Genomic DNA, 22866 nt, shown 5'->3' on the forward strand with positions numbered 1-22866 from the left:
GGCTACTATTATAGAAATGATTTTCATGTAATATTTAATGTCATTGTTGCACTATATTTTTCTATTTTGATTGTTATTTGGGTGGTTTCCACTAATTTTGAGTAAAAGTATCGCTGTATTCGATTTTACAGGGATTTGTATTTTTAACATGAGGTTAAATATCTTACCAGTTTGGTAGATGGGAGAGGGTCACAAACAGAAATCTCGCCTAAAAGTGGGTCGCGCCATCAAAAAGTTTGGGAACCACTGCTGTAGAATATTCTGATGCAGTAAACAGTATGTTGTTTCGAGATTATCGAAAATATACATTTTACAGTATCTTCGGGTTTAAATCCGCGATCCTTGGACCTAAAAGCGACCATTGTAAACACTTGCAAACCGAGAAATACTAATGTGGTATTTACGATTCCATTTTTCCGGTAAAATTGCTCGTAAAGTTAAAGAAATTCTAAAACAATAACGCTGCTGAATCCTGATCAAATTTTCTTTTATAACAGACACAAATAACGCAATAAAGGGTGTAGGAATAGTATTTTTTACTTTCTCATTATACTTAGTAGCCTATAGCCCACTAATGTGGTCTAGGAGCAGCGAGCGGGACTCGTGCTCCGAGGTTGCGCTCGGGCGTGAATTCGAATCCCGTTTGAGTAGATTATTTGGTTGTGTTCTTTCCTCCAAGGATTTCCGCGAATACGATTCCTCCGAGGATTTCCGCGAATACGAGGTAATTCGACTGCGAATTCACGGTCTCATCTCGCTATTATCATTTTCATCGACGCTAATTAATAACCGCACAATTTTGATAGAGTGTTGTTAAATAACCGATTAAAATAAATGAGCATGAAGAGAAAGTGTTCTGTTGACAGCAACAAATTTATGCAATGCGTTTACGGAACTGCATGGTTTTGTAGAATTCCTGACATAGAAATAGGCACTGCAGTATACTGTATATTGCGATACAAGGGTGATAAGCGTATTATAACAGAATCGAGGAAAAGTTAGAAAAGCCGAGACGACGCGACGTCGAGTTTTTGTAAATAAAGAGTAAATTTATTTACCCAAGGGCTTTGTTTCATTACAGATCAGTAGGTAACCAAATAACACCAAGAATACCCCTGCGGTGGCTGACAAGCAAACGTTCTGATGGGGACAGGTAAAAAAAATACTTTTTTTTCCCACCATGTTAATAATATCAAAAGAAGCGCTTATACAAATTTTGGCCATTCGACCGTAATTACGAGGCTGTCCAGAAAGTGATTTTGCCTGGGCCTTTTATAGAAAAAAGCACAATTGCATGGAAATATTTATTGAAACAGATAAGCAATTGTTGCGCTATTTGTCAACATATCCCCCACTGGAATTGATACATTTGTCATACCATGGGATCCATTTTTGTGTCGTAAAAGTCAGCCGCCTGGGATCGGAACCAGCGTTTGACTGCGTCTGCACCTCTCTCTGTCGATCCCATGAAAAGAGAAATGTCTCAATTCCGGTGGAAAATATGTTGAAAAATAGCTCAATAATTGCTGTGTCTGTTCCAATAAATTTATCCAATGAAATTGTATTTTTTTCTGTTAACGGCCCCTGGTGAACTTATATTTTTACAGCCCTTGTAATTGCGGTCGAGTGGCCAAAATTTGTATAAGCACTTCTTTTGACATTATTAACATGGTGGAAGAAAAAAATTTAACTTTTTTATCTGCCCCCATCAGAACGTTTGCTTGTGAGTGGCAGACTTCTGGCCTGGCACGCAGGCGGCCCGGGTTCGAGTCCCGATCGGGTCTGGGATTTTTCAAAGAAAAATAAATCCATAGTGACAGTTGTGGCGGACAAGGTCGCAGTTGGAAATTTTTGTCGGGGTTCTCCCGTTTTTCCCATATTAGGCATCTACATAATTCCTTCATAATTTCTCCACTTCGTCATCATACCATAGCATTCTCCGATCGACTGGCGATGCACGGAGGGTCTGGCCTAGGGACGAGGGGGGGGGGAGGTTGCCTGCTCGAAACCTGGGTACGCAACGAACCTTAGTGTAGTCAGCCAGTGTGGGTTTAGAAATGCGCCTAGCTTGAGTGTTAGCATAATAGATCGTAACAGATCGCAGTGTTGGGTCATAGTGCCCCTTTGCGCAAATTCCATTCCATTCCATTCCATTCCATTCCATTCCATCCTCAAGAATAAGTTTGTTAATGCTCCGCTATTTTAGTCCGTGTAATTGAAGACTTCCCTCGAATAAGGGTGTATGTAACCAACAAATCTACAATATTTTTTTTAGGGGAAAAGAAAATAATTTTAGGGGCATATTTCGTTAGGTCTGTATTTACTAATCAATTGATTAATCAATGATACAAGTTTATTCAGCTATTGAATGTAGTCATGTATTGTTATAAATGAATGCTTCACTTCCACCGAAGTCAAATTTTTCGTTAATTTAATGTTACACCCTTTTTCGAGGGAGGTCTTCAATTATTATAAATTCAAAGGAGTACAATATTGCTAAAATGATTAGTAGAAGTTGATGTAATACGAGTACATTCGATACATCATAGCAGCTAAGACGATCGAAAGCGATGATACTGACATATTGAAGAGTTGCGGAAAACTGACTGTATTCATTGATAATGTTATGTCCTTAGTGCTGTTATGAGTTGTACAATAATCTGTTTCTGTAGCAATCAGTCCGCGTATTGTAAATACAACTTACAAGACCTGTCAACAATAGCGGTAAGTACAACAGAAAACACGATCGTGCAAAAAAGTGATTTTCGACATGCCTTCTTCGTACGGCCATTTCTCGTGAACTAATAGACGAATTTTCATTCATATGCGATATCTCCGAGTCGATGAACAAGTAATGACAAGCATGAAATCTGATAATTGTTACTGAAAATAATGTGTTTTTATTTAAAAAAATAAAACAACATGGCGATTTACTCAAATTTTACTCTTTTTTTTATGATTTTGTTCGTTATGTAATTCGTATGAAATTATGTAAACTGTAGATAGTTCCATCCCCTGATTTTTTTTTAGAAATATCAATTTGTAAGCTATTCATATAATTATGGCTGCAGTGAAAAGCTTTAGACTGAATCTAGGCATCTAATAAAGTTCAAAATCAACACAACATTAGTTTTTACGGAAATGAAGCATAAAGAACTTAGTTTCCTGTGAAAGGTTATAATCTACAGAATTTTGTCTCAAATTGAATACTTCTTGAGATAGATACATTAAGGCTTAAATATATGTATAATAATATATTGATTACTTCGTAGAATTGACTAACTGATAAGGAAATACAAAATACTGTATTAAAACACTATATTTTGCACTTTTGTAGATTCTTAAGAGATTGCTTCTTGCCAGGCAAGACGGAAGAACCATTCGGAGGCCTCCCTTTCTTAAAAGATCAGCTGTCATGAGCATGGACGAGTGATTATAATACAGCACAGTTGACAATATTTTCACAGTACTACCAGTTTCTTGACAGATAAGTAGTAGGGCCTATGCTTATAATATAAACCACAGACAGGGTGATTCACGAGGATTTACCACCTTTTACGCAGCTTATTTCCGATGAAATTCTGAACAAAAAATGTCATATAAACATGGGTCCTATTCTCAATATTTACAGAGTTATGTTTCGTTATTGGAACGCGTTGCTGGGAACGCGTGATCTTTGTCAGCGTGCAGTCAGCAGCCAGCGCGAGCGCTACGGAAATCAAAGATAGCCGTAGCGTATGCAGTTACGTTCACAAGCGTGCGGCCAAGTGTACTCAAGCGGACGACGACATTTTTTAAAATGTGTTGTAAACTCTCCAACACTGTAAATTAGGAAGAAAAATTGAATTGCAAATAATTAAATTGGTGGAAGTGGTGTGATTTGTAATAATTGTTGTAATAAGTGCGTAAGAATAATGTAATTATCTAGTTAAAAATAGAAAAAGATGTCTGTACGAAGCAACTAAGGAGTTCACAGCACATTTTTAGCTTCATAATACTTGCCAATTAAAGAAAGGTTCATTCTCTATTTGTATTATTCTTTTACCTTCAAATTAAAGAAAAAACGTATTTTACAAACAACTTTAAATTAGTGTAACTCTGAAAATATTGAGAATAGGAACTATGTTTATATGACTTTTTAGCTCAAAATGTCTCCAGAAATAAGCTCCGTAAAGGACGGTAAATCCTCGTGAATCACCCTGTATATATTTTAATGTATCGATCTCTTTTAAATAACTTTTTGTAGGCCTAAATATCAAAATATAAGAATTTGCATAACATTAAATACATATATACATTTGTTCAAACCATACAATTAAGCTTTAACTTTTGGTCAATGAAAGTGTCATTAACCTAGCGAGTTAGCTCAATGGTAAAACAATGGACTTGCACTAGGGAGGTCCCGGTGCTGGCCAATATAATCGAAATTTTAGTGCATCCTCCGGCACCCTCGGGCTAGCGTCTCTAACCCGCAAGATAAGACATTGCACTAGCGTGCATTTGTGGCTGCTGGTGGGTATGCTTTCCGCCTCTCCCTTCTGCACGACTGCATATTACGATACACTGCTTACCCTTTAATCATTTCAGCGAGTGCTGACGATCACTGTTAGTGGACTGTTTTAGTGGATTCCTCGATCACAAGAAACATTTATTTAAATTCTGTATTAATCTCCATAAGCTTTTTTAAAACTGCTTGAGAGCTTTGTTTTTTGTTTTGTTCCCCCCCCCCCTCCCATATGCAGGAATGCAAGAAGTGCAACTTCAAAAATACATACAACCTAAATTCTGGAATGCTCTAAGCATGTTATTCACTAACTCAGCATAGTTATCAGCTCAATAATTTCCTAGAAACTCAGTTGCCACAAAATTATATATTTATATAGACAACCATGGAAACATTGGAAGGATAAAACATTTTAACGTGAAACCTCACGAGTTTGACATTCAAGAAATCTGGTCACAGTTTCTGTTAATACGGTGACGTCATTAACTACAATAGGGCTTGGATAACTGAAATTATGATGCCGTGATAAAACAAAGGGGAAACAAATGAAGGGTACAGAGAAAAAACGAACAGAGTCTCAATTTTCTTAAGGGTGATATTATCTAATTCACTATATTACTGCAAAATTTATTGCTGTTTCTAATGAAAAAGTAGGAAAGGATGATTGTATACGTAGTGTTATTCTCCTTCACCAGTTTTGATAAGAAAAACACATAAATTTTGCAGTAATATACTAAATTAAATATGTCGTCAACCTTATGAGAATTGTGACTCCGTTCGTTTTTTCTCTGTACCCTTCAAATGTGATACACTTTAACAGCTGAGGTCTTATCGCATGTGTAGGATCTTTGGGCAGACCATTCTTATTATTGCTGAGTTCCTGTTTCTATTGTAATGTGTTATAGATGGCATTACTTCATGTAACTGATTCTATATTTTGATTAATGTTTACGATATTGGTGATAGAGACGGTGATGAATCATACTATGTAATTTCCAACCCGGTATTTGTCTTTGTGACTGAGGGAAACCATGAAAAAACCCCGTCAGATTAGCCGGCTACGAAATTTGAACCTGGGACCTTCCAAATGCGAGTCTCAAACGATACCGTATAAGCCAACTCGGTCGGTAATGAATGATTATTCGTACACTAATGAGACTGATAGATAAATGCGGGGAGTATAAAGACAGAAGTGTTAGGCCTAGCGCGCACGAGCGGATTTCTGTCCGTGCGGATATTTAGCCGCGGCGGTAAGAAAACAACTCTTTTGATTTGAGTGGGCGCACGAACGGTGAAAAAACCGCTGTTCTCTCAGTCTACTGTAGCTCTAGCTGATAACACTCAAGAAGAAAACATGAACTTTGTGGAAAATCTGTAATATTTATATTACGTCTTCGAAAGCAGCGAAGAAGGAGAATGTGGGTCCATCCCCTCTTAAGCCAAAGACTACTTAAGGGACAGATTCATTGTACAGATACGGAATTAAAATTTGGAGCGAGTCTTGATGGGAGTCCACCTGTATGTAGGCCTAGGCAGCAATATCGCAAGACTGTTCACAAGTACCATATATGCAGGGACTCTTGTCTACTGTACAGCATGCGAAACTTAAACAGTAAGGGAGCTCCAAATTTTATTTTCGTATCATATCCTAAAAAAACTTTCTGGATATTTTAGAATGAGTAAAAATTCATTCAACGTATTATTAAACTTTATACAGCCACACATAGCTTATCAGGATACAAACAATTATGAGAAAGGTAGTAGCACCAGAAGAAAGACTAGCAGTCACCATAAAGTTAACAATATTTATATTTGGCTTCAATCTTTACAATTTACATAAGACATTACATACGAGTATATAAAGCAAGTTATTTAATATGTTTATGTTAATGCAGTTCGAATAAGTCAGATTAACTTGATGAGAGCACTGTACTGTCTCTAGACAATGAAAAACCACTGGGTGTAGCCTACTGCAGGACGGCGTTTGTTCAGAATTGGGTACATATGTTGAAAAATTAATTGCTGTAGATGAAGTCTGTTCTGTGTGAGGAGTCTGAATCTGTTGAAGTGGAACCATCTGCTCAGGTTGAGTCAAATGTGTAGACTGATTATATGGTGGCATTCCAGATGAACTAAACACATTTGAAGGATAGGGGAAGTGAGAATTGATATGCATATTATAAATGTGTTTTGATATCCTGCATAACTGGGTGACCAGGATTAACTATTTCGTTGAAAAATTAATTTTTGTAATAATTGAAAAAATTCCACTTTTACTCTCAATATTTGTTGTAGTGAAAGTTTTCGAAAAGTCGGCCATAATGAGAGCAAGAACGATTTATCTTAATCAATTTCTTCTGTTCTACTATCCTTCAGAATTTGTAGGTGGGATTCTTTGAAATTAGGCTTCCTAGACATTAATTTCTTTTGCCTCTTTATTTCCTTACTTGTCGAAGACTTTCCATTGCGTTGTGATAATATATCACAACTGCATCTTTAAGCGGTTGTTTTGCAGCTCGTGTGCACACTAACATATTCTGACACGTGTTTCATAATATTGCGCGGTTGGCGCTCCGCTCGGAAAATAGAGCATGTTGCGTTTTTAAAACCGCTGCTGTAAAATATCCGCTCGTGAGTTCACCTCAATTTCAAGCAATGTGTTCTATCAAAGCGATTTTCTAACCGCGGCGGATAAGCGGAAGAAAAACCGTCCGTGCGCGCTAGGCCTTAATTTAACATATAATATCTTTTAAGTTTTAAATTAATCAAATTCTTTGTATTGACATTCTGTTATTATTATTATTATTATTATTATTATTATTATTATTATTATTATTATTTTAACTCAATGTCGTCATATTGATGTGTTAATGTGTGAATCGTTTCGACTATCAATTTTGCATTGTTGTCCCGATGCTAGGCTTCATGGAATGTGGAAGCAACAATTACGAAGTAATTAGTGAGAAGGCTGCGTCTAAACGTATTGAGTATAAAGGCAGAAATGAAAAGAAATATAAAAAATGTAGGCCTGTTTGAAATCCCGAACATCCTTACAACCCCAAACATGCTCACAATAGTAATCATGAACAGCATAAACGTTTGCAAATATAGACATTCGATTAACTCCATGTCTCCTTTTTAATTTTAACCTTATAACCTACATTACCATTATCATTATATTTGAACTGATGCGTAACTGCAATAATATTTATTTACTTACAGAACAATGTCTTACGAAAACAGAATATTTATACTGTTGTAAGCGCTTGACACATTTTATTTCTGCGCATTCGTGTTGTGACATCTAAACAACTGCTGTTTTAGCATGGAAAGAAGATGGAATGCAACATAAGTTTGTCACACGAGCTTCACAAGGTAAATTATTTTTTTTTTGTGCCAGTGAATCGTTTGTAATATTAGCTATGATGCATAAAGAATTCTAGCAAGTAATTGTCATATGATGGGGGGGGGGGGAAGGAAACCAGGTTTTAAATTTGGAATCCGCACGTACATCTATTATCAGGCAGTACATCTCACTTGACGACATATTATGTCAGAAAAAAACAATTGTGGGCTTTGCCGGAAGAAAGGCGGATAGACCTATACGGCCTTCTTCGGGAAAACGGTTTAAAATGTAGTGAATAATTATAGTAGCGAAATTTTGTTTTGATTGTACTGTACATACCTGCAGGACAGGACTGCATGCGTGTATAACATTTTATTCACGTGCGTTTTAAAATCTTAGATAGCATGTACCTCAATTCGCCATATTGGCGTATACGCCCTTTTTCCGGCAAACCCCTCAATTGTTTGTATGCATCTGAAGTCTGACTAGTGTAATATGTAGCTAGTCGGCGAGGGATGTATGCAATGGAAGGGGAAAGGGACTGGCCATCCTACCCCATTATCTCCTTGCCTAATTCCTCATAAGTGGTGCCTTCTTGGTACCACTTGTGAGGTTCAGACCTGTCTTCGGACAGTTGACTAAACAACAACACTCAGTTTAGGTTGGTACACTTGTTCTTATCTGAGTAGCTGAATCATTGTTGACCAGTGTTATTAATGGAAGTAAAATATTAAAAGCTAGAATAAAAATTCAATATTGAATTGTTACATTTACAAATTAATGTAATGACACATAATAGTGAGGCAAGTTTTCATGAGAAATAAAACATTACAGCGCGAAATGGTCTTTGAAATGAAGACGTAACAAAATAACTTAAAAATTACTGTATTAAATAAATGATTACATTGTGTAAAAAAAGGGTGATAGAACGTGTAAAGAGACTCAATAACAGTAGAGTTCTTTATATGTAGGTATTATGAAAAAATATAGACAGTATGAAAGAGGAAGACGGCAGGAAACATGAGATCGGAACAGAGCGAGAGAATCTGTATAGTAAAATACCATGACATACCTAGGCATTATACTGCAGAATCAAGAAATTATAAACACTATTTAGAAAACGACTGTTTACTTATGTAGTGTCTTATGCATTTCTAGATAGCCTTTTGTTTTCATCACGAATTTATCCATAAACATAGCTACCCTATATAAATCCTGTACTGAATGCTAAAAGGAACTTCATTTAAGTTCTACTTTCTGAGGTCAGATAAACACTACTAATCAGTTGCTATTTTTATAACATTTTAACAGTTACGATGCAAGCGAAATGAATCGATTTACAAGTTTTTATTCGACATTTTTTGGGACATCAATTTTGTGCGATTGAAAACATTATCTTTGCAATTATTTACCATATTATTCACTAAAAAAAAAAAAAAATACATGGTACGCGTGTTAGTAAAATCTGAATAACTTTATATGAAATTCCGAATAATATAAACAATTTATTACTGAATTACATAGTCTGTAGATAGGCTACATAACAGCTGGCGCAAACATCACAGAAAAAAAGGAAATGGGGGGGGGGAAAGGTCCAGTTCTTTATAGTAGTGACGCTAATGATTTTATTATACGGTACATAGCCGATGTGCTTAAACGCAAAGGCTATTTCCTTCTCTACTAATTGTAAATAGTAACAGTTACAAAATGGGGTTTTACAATAAAATTGGAAGACGAAATATTTTTATCATCCTAATCTATTTCGCTTGAGGCTAGATTATTACGATAAACTTCACTAACTGCAAAAGCATTGTTGCTCTCAGTGAGAGACGGCATTATTGATTACATTGTTTTGCTGTTTTTTTGTTTATTTGTTTTTTCTGATGTTCTGTGCTAATAGCAATACATCATTCTACGGTATGGAAATCATTTTTACATTGCAAGCATAGTTTCTCATTGCCTAAGTAGTAGAGATTTTATGTCTAAAATATAACTATATTTTTTTATTAGGAGTTTTATATTTGAGGTAAGCTTACTAATATTTAAAAGTATAATTGGTAATAGCTAATAACCATATTATATGACAAAAATGATAGACACAAAACAATTGTTATATTTACAAGACTCCTCATTCTAAAATCTTGGCAATGAATACAGTAAATCTCTGGTTCTCTGTTAGTAATTCAGATTACAAGGGTAACACACAACAATTCCGATTATGACTTTTTTTAATATATTTCGAAAAAAAATTGGTGACTCAAACGTCTTTATCGTTATTTTTTTATTACAATTCGACGCTGACAGTAAAACCATAAACGATAAATTTGCGAATGAAAATGGGGAAAATATAATTAGAGGTTTAAAAGGAAACGAAACATACTATTAAGCAACAGTCAATAAAACTGTAAATACTGAATGAAAGTATGATAATTGATTGTAACTAGTTAATGATTGCAACACAAATTGCTTAACGCTATTTGCGCAATAAATAATATATTAATGAAATGTTTCAATCCGTTCTGGTATGTGGAGGTTAATAGAACATACAATTAACTACAAAAATAAGAGCTAAACTAAATACTGTATAATACATTTCTTATTTATTGCATAGTTCATTCAAAGAAGAGTTTGCTTTACCTTTTCAGGAATATTTCCTTCATGAAGTTCTTCAAGCGTAGGTCGGTATTCATGATGAATCGAAAGGTCTCGATAATGTTCAGCTCTCGGGGGCACTTCCCTCGTGAGTTGGCCCAAGCTTTTGTAACGTGAGTCGTACCCATATGAATGCTGTTGATTTGGAGTCGTTGATGTCAAATAGTCAGTTTCCTTGTCGTCATCCTCTGTATCTACTTTTGCCACTTGAAAACGACTAGGATTATTTTGATCAAGAACATTGAGCTCCTGCTGTTCTACATCAGGAGATTTTCCTGGGGCTGTGTTGCTGTTCATTTTCAACACCCTTTTCTTCCTCGTGTCGTATTCACGACTCGTGGAACAACTGAACAGCGCGCTTCACAGACAGAGCCCGGCAGATCGCTGCGGCCTACGACTGCTCAGACCCAACAGGAAGAAGTGGGGTTGTGTTTAAATACAAACTTTGAATTGTCACCAATAGATGGCGTATTCATACGTATCGTGAATATCATGGTCCCTTCACATTGGTTATGACGTGGATTTCAATAGAATATTAACCTTGGAATCATTTTCTGTAAACCGCATACGTTGCATGACAAACTGATTACACATCGGATGTTTAAAGTGTGAACTGTTAAATGAATGGAGTTCACGGTTTCTGTTTGAAACCATAGAAGAAAGATTTTAGGTTTGAAAGAAACAGGGTAGGTGTTTCTTGAATTGTTTTATTGTAATCTTAATGTGAAATGCAAAGCGTGCTGTTATTATTTTAGGTTATGTTTTGTTTCAGAAGTCAATATATGTTTACGTTTGTTAGACCTGTTATTGGGAAAGTTGTTACAAGATATACAAAGTACGTAAGGGAACTGGCTACTTCATCTATAATGGGGTGTGAAGAGGAACTTTCGCAACTTGAAGATAAGCTTTTAAAGGAATCCAGAGCAATTGTGCCTTTATTACGACATGATATGTACAAAGGACAAGCGGGACGAATAGGTATAATTGGTGGTTCGCTTGATTATACAGGAGCTCCGTATTTTTCTGCAATTTCGGCATTGAAGGTAGGCTGTGATTTGTCCCACGTATTCTGTCCCCAAGATGCGGCAGCAGTTATCAAAGCATATAGTCCTGAGTTGATTGTGCATCCAATTTTAGATACTGTAAATGCTTTGGATCTTGTAAAACCGTGGTTACCACGTCTTCATGTGCTTGTTATCGGACCAGGTCTTGGAAGGGATCCTCGAATTTTGGAAACAGTTGGCAGCATTATAAAATTTTGTAGAGATCATCCTGATAATTGGAAACCTCTTGTAATTGATGCTGATGGTCTATTTATGATAACCGAGAAGCCGGATATAATTCGAAATTATCCTATGGATGCCATATTAACCCCAAATGCAATCGAATTTAGTAGACTTGCAAAATCAGTTTTGAATAAATCATGGGCTGCTACACCAAATCCTGATCCTGACAATGTGAGAGCTCTGGCGGTGGCTCTTGGTACTAATATCATTATTGTGCACAAAGGAGCATCAGACATAATTGCCAGTGGCTCCGATAATGGCGCTGTAGTCAAGTGCGCGACCGGTGGATCGTGTCGTCGTTGTGGCGGTCAGGGTGACCTACTGTCGGGAAGTCTCGGAGTATTTTGTTGTTGGGCGGGCTTGAAAGCAGCACGCGACCCACCCGAAAGTGTCCCTTCTTTTCCACCCGCAGTTATCGCCGCATATGCAGGGTGCCGGTTGACAAGAGAATGTAACCAACGAGCTGTGGCCAAAGCAGGTCGCAGTACTCTCACTACAGACATGTTGGAAGAAATTCATGCAGCATTCGAGGCACTGTTCGAAAATTGATGTATTTATGTCCATATGCCAAGGTTTGGATTGAACGGGAACGGAAACAGTGGAATATCCATTGTATTATTTCATCATTTCTACCTCCTGAACTTCAATAATTGTAACAGAATGCAAATTGCCTTAGTTTAAAATCCTGACCTGCGCAAACACGCAGAACCAATGTATGCGTCATTTTTATTTCTGAAATTCGTTAATTCTATCATCGCCGAATGATTAGCCCGTGTTGTGCATCGACCACTCTGCAAACTAAACTCTTTGCATCGAATGAGCAGTAGAATACAGTGCGGTTTCGAGTTCTGCATATCTGCTTTGGTGGCGTCATAGATTAACGAGAAGATTGCGAAGAGAGGGAATAACTGACCAAATGTGGGATATGTTAATACTACTAATGCCCCCTAACCAATTCGGATTGTATCGAATATTCAACACTGCTGCTTCTCTCGCGTAGTCTCTGTTAGAACTCATATTGCTAAATTACTGTTTTCATGGAGTATTCAGATCGATTCGAATAAATTTTCCGTATTGAATATGATGTCCCCGATCCCTGTTTTCATGCAATTTTCAATACGTATTGAAAACGATCTGAATGCGGAAGGTTGAAGTTTCGAAAGTAGTTTATGTTGGTAGCATGTTGGTCACCCTATAGGGCTTAGTTTATAAACATTGAGTTTTCTTAATGAGGTGCATGAAAACTTAATGTTCTGGCTGTAAGTGAAGAATGGTAATAATAGCTTCCAGGCAGAGGTCTGCATCGGATGTTTTCGCTCGAGCGCCAAGTAGTTCATAGCATAATCCGATAGGTAGCGCACATGCATGATGGGTAAAATTGTCACGAGCGATAAATCCTCGAACGGTATAAGCCGAGCGTTAGACATTCGTTCTTGTTACAGTGATGAACTGTGTAGTAAAATCATAGATGTTTATCATTTCAAAACTTTGCAGTGTTTAACGAACCTCTCCATTGTACAACTACAAAACTTGCTTTAAAATGTAATATAAATGTTGTAGGTAAATATTTTTTTTCTCCACACAGGAATGATTTTGTTTTTGCCACATCTGATGTTCTTGAATGTAAATGTAATTATTATAAATGGAGAACACAATCACGATAATCCAAAAACTGTATCAAGTTTTCTAGTAATAATAATAATAATAATAATAATAATAATATTTTTTTAATAATCTATAATAATTAGTGTATCAATCTTTGCGTCTGTATCAGTTTTGCAGCATGATTATTCGTTTTATTATATTTTCTGTGACGTTATCACTGTACTAATATTATTAATCTACTGCTATATCAATAATATTTTGTAAAACGTTTCTACATTGTCGCAGTATATAGGCGGAACACTATGTATGGACCTATCATAATATTATAGGGTCTGTGGTAAATCAAATATTGAATAATTATTATTAATTAGCAATAATAACTGTATATCGAAGTTTTTCATACTATTTTATTCATAACTTCATGTTCCTGTTTTGGTACGTTCCATTGACTGTTCCATTAAACGCAGAAAATAAAGCCTTATTTTTACCGAGTGAGCAAAACATATGTGTATCTTATCTGTCGCCTTCCATATAAGATAAGAAATGTCGGTGAGATGACCTTGTACTGTGCTTCTATTTATTACGAGCGTATCACGACCGATCGTATCTCACTCGAGGATGCGGCACTCGACCGAGTTCAAGTGAGCGATTTAACTCCAATGCAGCACTCTGCTTCCAGGAAAATACAAAATATTGTATGTTACAACACACCTTTTCAACATAGGTGACACATCAAACAAATGACGATCGATCACGCGCTTAGCGTATTGAGATCGTTTTGAATACGACACGCGTTTCCATCCAAATTTGAATACGATCCGTCGATCCGCTCTCATTTTTAGGTGTATCGACCTTGAGACTCAGATCGTTTTGAATTCCCGTTTTCATGGAATTTTCAATACGATAATCGTATTCAGATCGATTTGAATACTCCAAGTTAACGTAGTACCGATAATTGTCAAGAGTTTTTGCCTTTTTCTCAGTACTCTGTATCTGTTTTTTACACTGTCTTCAGAATCCACTCCAACATTTTTTCTTGCAAAGGTTAAGACATGTTCCATAGCTCGCTATTTAAATTCTCCGCCACATTCCGTGTAAAGATATACTTGTCTTATCTGGATGATGCAATTCGGAACCGTACTAACCGTATTGTTAGCTTAAGTAATAACAATAAGTTATTGAAGGCAACAATGTGTTGTTTAGGTGTTATTTACTAAATGGCAGTTGTGTCAGCACAATTCGATATTCTTGTCTTTATTTAAAAATAGTCTCCTATATTCTTTCCCCTGTTAAACATGTTCAACTATTGAAATATTATTTTTTGGTTGTGAATAGTGGATTGATGTTTTATTGAATAATTTCAATGGAAAAATTGTTCCCGGTCCGGGTCGATAACCTTTGGCTGAACACACTAAAAATAGGTTTACATGATGTTTTATTGATTGATTTAGTTGACTGATGTTTTATTGATTGATTTAGTTGACTGATGTTTTATTGATTTATTTAGTTAATTGATGTTTTGTAGATTGAGATTTGTACTTTTTTCTTTTTATTGGTTTAATTCAGGACATTTCCACATAATGTGATTCAGATCACAGTAACGAGCATTTTAGTGCATTTTTGACAATTGTAATTGTGAGGATAGAGTTGCCAGACACAAATAGTAATTTTGAAAACAATCTATGACGGGCGAGCAAAATTTTAACTGCAGTGTGCAATATTGTATTGAAAATCACAAAAACAGCAATGTAGAAATTATGTCTTGAAAAAACAATCAGTAAAAAAAAGCATTACAACGAAAGACTCTGCCAATATCTAATAAATTATAATTAAATAAAATCAGTGGTCTTAAATCATCCCTCTACTGCCTTCGAACTTTTTATGTAACTATAGATACAATACTATGTGAAACTGGCTGCTGGATTATACATGAAAAACATTTCCCAAACACCTGCTTTTCCTATTTCCAAAATTTATTTACTATTTCACTACATATTAGGCCTAATTGCCAATGACAAATCATCTGGTTGTAATACATCTGTTTCACAAACATTTCCTGCGAAGTTGATTATATCTTTATTGATATTTCTAGTCAGCTGATAAAATTAGTAATAAGCAAAGTTTTATTATTTAAGAGCGATTATATTGTAATTATTCATAAAAATATTTAAGAATTCCAAGAAAATTTCAGCTTAGCTAAGTAAATAAACTGATTTAATACATAAGGAGTATGGTTGGCAACTTTAGCTGGAGCTTCGGCTGCACACTTTCATGAAAACCTTAATGAATAACATACTTACATTGCTTCACACTGGAAAAAGAAAATATATGATGGAACTTCAAATCTCTGAATGAAGATAAATTTTCAAAATTAATATGAGTGATACATTCCAACCCTATTACAAAGGTAATTCTTGTTCCGGACTGTTCTTATAAGTACCTACAAAATACTGGTAGGTACTTTAAAACTATAGTAGAACTTCTTAGTGTATCTCATATTTTTTATTGTAAGAAGCAGAACTACCATGATGGCTTTATCGTTATCACATTCACTGAATGAAACTTCACAGTAAACTCACAAGTCAAAATTTTACGGAACTGGGTTTTATTGTTTTCTCATACAGCATACAGAATGAAGTTATCAGTGATGGATTATTCAAATCGTTCGCAGAATCATGCCCACCCCAACATCTCATACATATTATTCACAAACTTACACTAAAGCTGTTATATTAACAGTTGGTTCCCCATTTAATTAATGATTTTTTCTCTCTATTCCAGCAAAGTGCTGTTTTTATTAGAGTCACTATTAATAAGCCAATTGGCTCAATCTCCTAAATTGAGACCATTGATCCTGCTTGTGGTTTTCATATGGTTGACAAGGCGTTAAGAGAAATGTGGGGACAAGCCCTGAAATAAATGGACTGGGACGTATTACCCACTGGTATACATTTCACATTTCAAAATTCTGGCATTCATTTATCTTTGGCTGGAAATGATACCAAGGCATTGGCGGTGCATCTTATTTCTTCTTTCCAGCTCGCAGGGGGAACTTGAGACATTTATTACTATTTTTCAGCTTTCCCATCTCTGCAAAATTTACAAGTCTCTTAAGTGGGATGGCGTGGACGTAGTGAGACAAGTGGCCTTTAGGCTACGAGCTCACATAAATCTTAATTTGAATCCCAAGAGCCTTTGCAAGGATGCATATTCGTGTGTCATTTAGCTTGCTCTTCCTCCCTTCCCTTTCATTGCTTGCTTTATTGTGTACTCATCCTGCATGTGGTAGTATTTATAGTACCGTAATATGGAGTGAATAGGAATAAAGTTTTAGTATTTTTTATTTCGTTGTGTCAAAGTATAAATATAATAATGAAAGTATTTATTTGTATACTCGTTACGAATAAAAACAATTATGTGTTTTTATTATTATATTCAGTCTTTGACACAAAGAAATAAAAAATAGTAAAATTTCGTCCCTATTTACCCCTATGTCCCCTAATCACCTCATATTATGGTATTTATTTAATTCATTTAATTCATCCTTACCAAACCTAAAAATAATATACAAGAATAACGACGTTTCAAGCAATTCAAATCCAAGGGCTTTCATAAATCTCCTGTCATTGTTTTTTTTTTTCCTGAGTGCTAATCCGTGAATTCATTATCTTTCAACCATTCATCATAAATCATCCTCGTCTTGTCTTTTTAAATTCTTTCTGTCATATTTTATCTTAACCACGATAGAACTTCAGAAAACACAAACCCAACAGCTTAACAAACAGTAAAGCACTTTTTTTCCAACTAGCTCTCAACAATATTAAGTATACACTCATTTTTACAGAACAAAATGATTTTCATTGAAATGTATTTATTTGGGAATGTTCGACTGAAAATCCGACAGTTGGCAAGCCTAGTGAAGAGAGGAAAATGCAATAATAAGAAATTGTTAAAGATATTGCGAAACACGTTACTTTTCATTATAAATTATTTTACAAATGGTATTTATGTTTACATATTAGCTTACAATAAAATTGATGTAGGTATTAGACTCATTCCACAATGTTATTTTCTTAACCTATTTTGGCAAAATAAATATTATCTGCTAATGTGACGAAAATATGCACAAATATTTCAGCAAAACATACATGAACAACACTATAATTATATAATGTAAGTTATGTCATCCTTGTAGTGACTTGTATGGATTGTGCTTTGTAACTAGTAAGGAGTATCGAATAACTAAGCATATTAAACAATGTTGCTAAATTGGAAGAAGCCATTTATAAATTTATAATACATCACACTTGTAGAGTTAGCAGTTGGTTAGTAAAGATAATCGTCAAGCTAGAACCTTGCAGACATGAGTAAAACACATTTTGAATCTGGTTGATGTCCACATTAGATTATATTTTCATTTTCAAAAACAGGCTGTGCTAATTGTGCAGCCTGCATAGTATGGTCAAGGTCATAATTAGATTTATTAGAAATTAAGCAAATTACCCCAGTTCCTTTCGACTGAGCATATTGGGAATTAATTCAATAGCTTTCCCAAAATAAGCTATGAAACGTTTCATACAAAATATTAAGAGAGGGCAGTGTATTATGATAATATATGACTGAAATTCTTAATTAATATTTATAGGGTGGACCGTAAGTAATGTCATAATTTTTGGGTTATTCTTTGAGATTTTTATAACAAAACAACGATGATGCACATTACATGTTATAAGAGAAAGAATTTTAGTTTTGTCCTTTAATGTGCAATTTTAAAACATTTAACACTCTAAAGGGAAAAATAAAGATGAGATACCCTTATTTTACGTTAAAGTAACGAACAAAATTAAAATAGTAGATTAATATTATGAAACAAGTTTATAATGTTATAGTTTATTACACGAGTAAATATTATGAACTGGACATAGTGAGTTTCATACTTTTACGAATGTAATAATTGTATAACATTATAAACGAATTTCATACACTATTTTTTGTACGACAGCATTATACAACGATATTAATAAAGAAATAACATCATGGGTAGTTTGATATCATTGTCTATGAAGAAAGAGGTTGCTATGATAACAATGATATATTAAATATTATAGCACTGGCAAATCGTTTCGTAATGTTAACTTTATGATACAAGACAGTTATACCACAGTCTAGTATATACAGTCACGAAGCTCAATACGTAGGGAATATGCATCCAAAGATAGTTGCTAATCACGAGTATCGCTACTATCGCCTCATCACATACAATGTGAAACACAACTTAATGTGTACTGCCTGTGGCTGCAGCGTTGCAAGATCTCATAATTCACGTATTTTAAAATGCACGTTTTTCTGGAAAATTATTCAAAACATTGCAAAATGGTATTTGTCTTTTTTTTTTTTGTTGCTCTTTACTGAAAGAGCCCACACCTGTGAAGTAACAGCGCGTCTGAAGGAATCACCCAACAGAATTAATGACATTACTTACGGTTCATTCTGTATACGTAGTGAAGATGACGTTCAACATGGTGTATCATGTAGATACAACATCTTCATGCGTCATAATTGAACGTTCGTTTTCAACTTGAGTCTTTCAATATTCTACCTAGATTTCGGTTCACTATTAGGATTATGTTTAATTATACAAACTGCTACAGGACTATTTTTAGCAATACATTACTGTCCGGATGGTTTGGGTTTAGTATCTTATTGTTTAGTTATTTATTAACAAAATGTTAAATCTTATAATGCAGGTGTAAGCGCATGGAAAATTGAACCGTGTAGATGCAGCTTAAGAGAGAGAAAGTTCCTTTTTTTTAAGTAAATAAGAGTGTTTTGATTAGGCCTATCGATACTTGTTTAATTGAAATTTTAAAATACATTTTTGATATGCAATGAAATATTTAGAATTGAATATTTTATTCCTTGCTTTATCTCCATACACCGAAACTCACTTCTTCTAGCCTTTGAATATAGGAAGAAACATTTTACTTACAAATGGTGATTTTGATCGGAGTAATTTTAACCTTTAAAATGTAATACCTCACAATATTTGAAATTGTTTTTTTTTTTGGCATGTCATAATTAAAAACTAACCATTTTTTGAGGTTACAAATTCTATCACATTATAATTATGTTCAAGTGTATGTGTTTATATACATCCGAAGCAATGTTAATTCCGGTTTTAATGTAGATTTAACTGACGTGAAAAATTGCAGTCCTCTTGTAGTATGTGTATCTAATAAAATCGCGTGATTAAATGTTGTGAACTATACCTGATCAATTGGGCCGTGACGTCGGTATATTTGTATTAGTCTGAGGTGAACATACGACGCCACGAATAGAATGTAGTCGACGTGTTTCAAGTACAGGCAGAGGAAGCGAATTTGACACACCTAAGCAAGCACGTTCCGTGTTTTGTATACGATTATTGCGTATTATAAAATCAAGACAATACAATTATTGTATAATAAGGGTTAATATCGGAAAGGTCTAAAATATTGGCGAGGTTGAGAAATCATACTTAAATTGTCACAAATGTAAAACATATGTCTGAAAAGATGTTTTTTTTTTTTTTTTTTTATATTTAGAGTTTTGCATTATAGTTTTAGAAAGCCGAAAACTTATATGACGAACAATTTTGCTTTCTCTATATTTAACTGTTAGGCCTACATTAATTTATTTATCACATCAATTTCGTACCTTACTTTTCTTGCAAGTTGTTCGCTTAGTTTCGGTTCCTGCTGCAATAAACAACAACATTCATTTTCAAACTTTCAAATGAAAATGACCGGCGAGTGTCGGATAGTATAACCTTGTATGCGGAAAAACTGCGTTCAACATCGGCTGAAACCAAGGGCGCATATGTAAAATATTTCATATTATCAATTTCATTTCTACATCACACAGTAATACAAAAAATGGTGGTTTTAATCCATTATGCAAAATTGCAAAAGTTTTATCAGGTGACAAGTGCGGTTGTTATAAACTTGATGTAGAAATCAAATTGATGATGTGAAATATTTTACATATGCGCCCTTGGTTTCAGCCGATGTTGAACGCAGTTTTTCTGCATACAAGGTTATACTAATCCGACACTCAGCGGTCATTTTCATTTGAAACTTTGAAATCGAATGTTGTTGTGTATTGCAGCAGGAACCGAAACCAGACGAACAACATGCAAGGAAAGTAAGATACGGAATAGATGTGATAAGTAAATTAATGTAACAGTTAAATATAGAGAAAGCAAAATTGTACACCATATGCGTTTTCGGCATTCTAAAACTGTAATGCAAAACTCTAAATAAAAAAAAAAAACATCTTTTCAGACTTATGTTTTACCACATTTGTGACAATTTAGGTATGATTTCTCAACCTCACCAGCATTTTAGACCTTTCCGGTATTATACCGGTATTATACAATAACTGTATTGTCTTGATTTTATAACACGCAATAATCGCATACAAAACTGCTTAGGTGTGTCAAATTCGCTTCCGCTGCCTGTACTTGAAACGCCGACTACATTCCGACCGCCGTCTTATGTTCACCTCAGACTAATACAAATATACCGATGTCACGGCCCTACTGATCAAGTTTAAATCATATTATCTATATCTAGTTGAGATCAGTGAAGTTTCAGTTTTCCCTCTCTTATGTAAGAAATATTTCTGATGATGCTCTTGATTATGAATAAGTGTTGCAGCTCGTGATCTCTACCCAAAATAAGATTTTTGTGTGAATTTTGAGTGAATTTTTTACCGATGTGAATTTTCTAATGTAATATTTATATGTAAAATTAAAATAATATGAAACAAAATAAACCAAATAAACAAATTGGACATACATTGTAATCGCAGTTAATTACAAAAATATTTAAACAATGATTTTTATTGTTTATTTTTATATTTGTATAATTATTACCTATCGTTTTTATTATATATCTAGCATACCGGAGTTGAATTTCTACCAGGGAATTGGAGAATTATTTCCCCTAATGCAGCGATCATCAAAACACTGCACGCTCGGGCTAGCGTCTCTTACCCGCGGACAAGACACTGCCCTAGCGTGCAATCGTAGCTTCTGGCGGGTATGCTGTCTCTCTATCCCTTGTGCACGACGGAGTAGAGTTCCTTACCCTCCATGCACTCTACCCATTTCAGCGAGTGCTGACGACCACCGCCGTAATGGCTGATCTTAGCACTGGACCATGTTGATCACAAGACAAACAAGAGTATTTTTATATCATTGTGTGAATGTTTAGTATTGCTTCGCAGTTCTCGTAATAATAGGGATAAAACAAGTCATCGGGCTCAGTTGTTGAATTTAATGTTGATAGTGAAGATTTATGTTGGATGCAGTTATTAGAACATAACTCTATAATCAAATTTATTATTTCCAGAACCTATGTTTAGTTAAACGACTTTTTTTTAACATAGGTTAATTTCTTCACGCACTCCGAAATTTGTAATTAATAATAGAGTTGAGTTTTCTGCGAATATTTTTGCTTTTGTGGACTCTGGTACCACATTGTCAATATTAACCTCATGTCTTTTACGACAAAGGTTAGCCTTCGTGATTTCTGATTAAATAACGATTGAGAAAGCACTACAAGATCCATTATCGAGACAAAAATTAAACAAACCAATAATTGATGCTCAAATGATAGTAGTCGCTTTCTGTGTTTGTCTCAGGTTTAAACTCCGGTGAGATCATGTGGAATTTGCTGTCAAAAATAATAAAATTTTCTCGAGGTACTATACACTTGTTTCTCTCACACACTGACGTGAATACGTCTTTGTTCGAGGTAGAAATTGATTAGACAATACTAAGTTTTTAGCGTGAGACAAAGTTCAAAAAGTCTCCGCTAGATGCCGTACACGTCAAAACGTTCGCGTACAATGCGTGCTGTTTACATTGTGGTGTTGCTTAGTCTCCAACAGGTCGTGTAAGAAGTTGAAAGATTGGTTGTCGAAGATAGTCCTAATTTTTCAAAGAGGAATTTTTATGTGCTTTCATTTAACCATTTAAAATATGTACTTGCATAAAAATTTTACAAAATATGTTCTTATGGGAAATAAAATTTCTTTGTACTTTGTTGACCAAGACCGAAGCTTAACATTCAATTGTGTGTTTCTGTTGCAGTGCAAATTAAATATTTATTTATCTAAGAAATCGAGCCCTACTTATTATTGCTAGAGCCGGAATGTTTTGGCATTTATAATACTTAAAATAGTCAGGTAAAAAAGGCAATTAAAACGGCACTGTAAATTTAAAAAGAAGCACAATAGGCAGGTAAAAAAAAGTAATTAAAACACGAAAAAGGCACTGTAAGTTAAAAAAGTATAATATATTTTATCATCTTAAGTGACAAAAGCTGCGTATGAATTGGGAGAGAAAAATACTTAGAAGAATTTATGGACCAATATAATACAATAGTGCCTTGAGAATCAGAACAAAATTGAAATTAGTAATAAACACC

At 34.8% G+C, this 22866-nt stretch overlaps 3 protein-coding genes across 3 annotated transcripts in view; 2 read left to right on the forward strand and 1 right to left on the reverse strand.

Annotated features, from left to right (window-relative positions):
• LOC138698076 (bumetanide-sensitive sodium-(potassium)-chloride cotransporter-like) overlaps positions 1-10917 on the reverse strand; it is a 158309-nt gene extending 147392 nt beyond the window's left edge. Inside the window, exon 1 of the mRNA XM_069823781.1 lies at positions 10488-10917. Within this exon, the coding sequence (XP_069679882.1) occupies positions 10488-10799 (312 nt within the window). The 5' untranslated portion in view covers positions 10800-10917. The remainder of the gene's footprint in view (positions 1-10487) is intronic.
• The window catches only part of LOC138698939 (uncharacterized), a 263952-nt gene that overhangs the window by 120268 nt on the left and 120818 nt on the right, over positions 1-22866 (forward strand). The gene's annotated exons all lie outside the window — the stretch shown is intronic.
• On the forward strand, positions 11031-21232 carry Naxd (NAD(P)HX dehydratase). The gene is made up of 2 exons (XM_069823782.1): positions 11031-11188; positions 11275-21232. The coding sequence occupies exon 2, from the start codon at positions 11285-11287 to the stop codon at positions 12335-12337; it is 1053 nt and encodes a 350-aa protein (XP_069679883.1). The 5' UTR covers positions 11031-11188; positions 11275-11284; the 3' UTR covers positions 12338-21232.

Source organism: Periplaneta americana, chromosome 4, assembly GCF_040183065.1.
Source record: "Periplaneta americana isolate PAMFEO1 chromosome 4, P.americana_PAMFEO1_priV1, whole genome shotgun sequence".
Taxonomy (NCBI): domain Eukaryota; kingdom Metazoa; phylum Arthropoda; class Insecta; order Blattodea; family Blattidae; genus Periplaneta; species Periplaneta americana.

Excerpts from the sequence above, each read along its gene's own strand:
- Naxd (XM_069823782.1), top strand. The coding sequence starts at position 11,285 with ATGTTTACGTTTGTTAGACCTGTTATTGGGAAAGTTGTTACAAGATAT.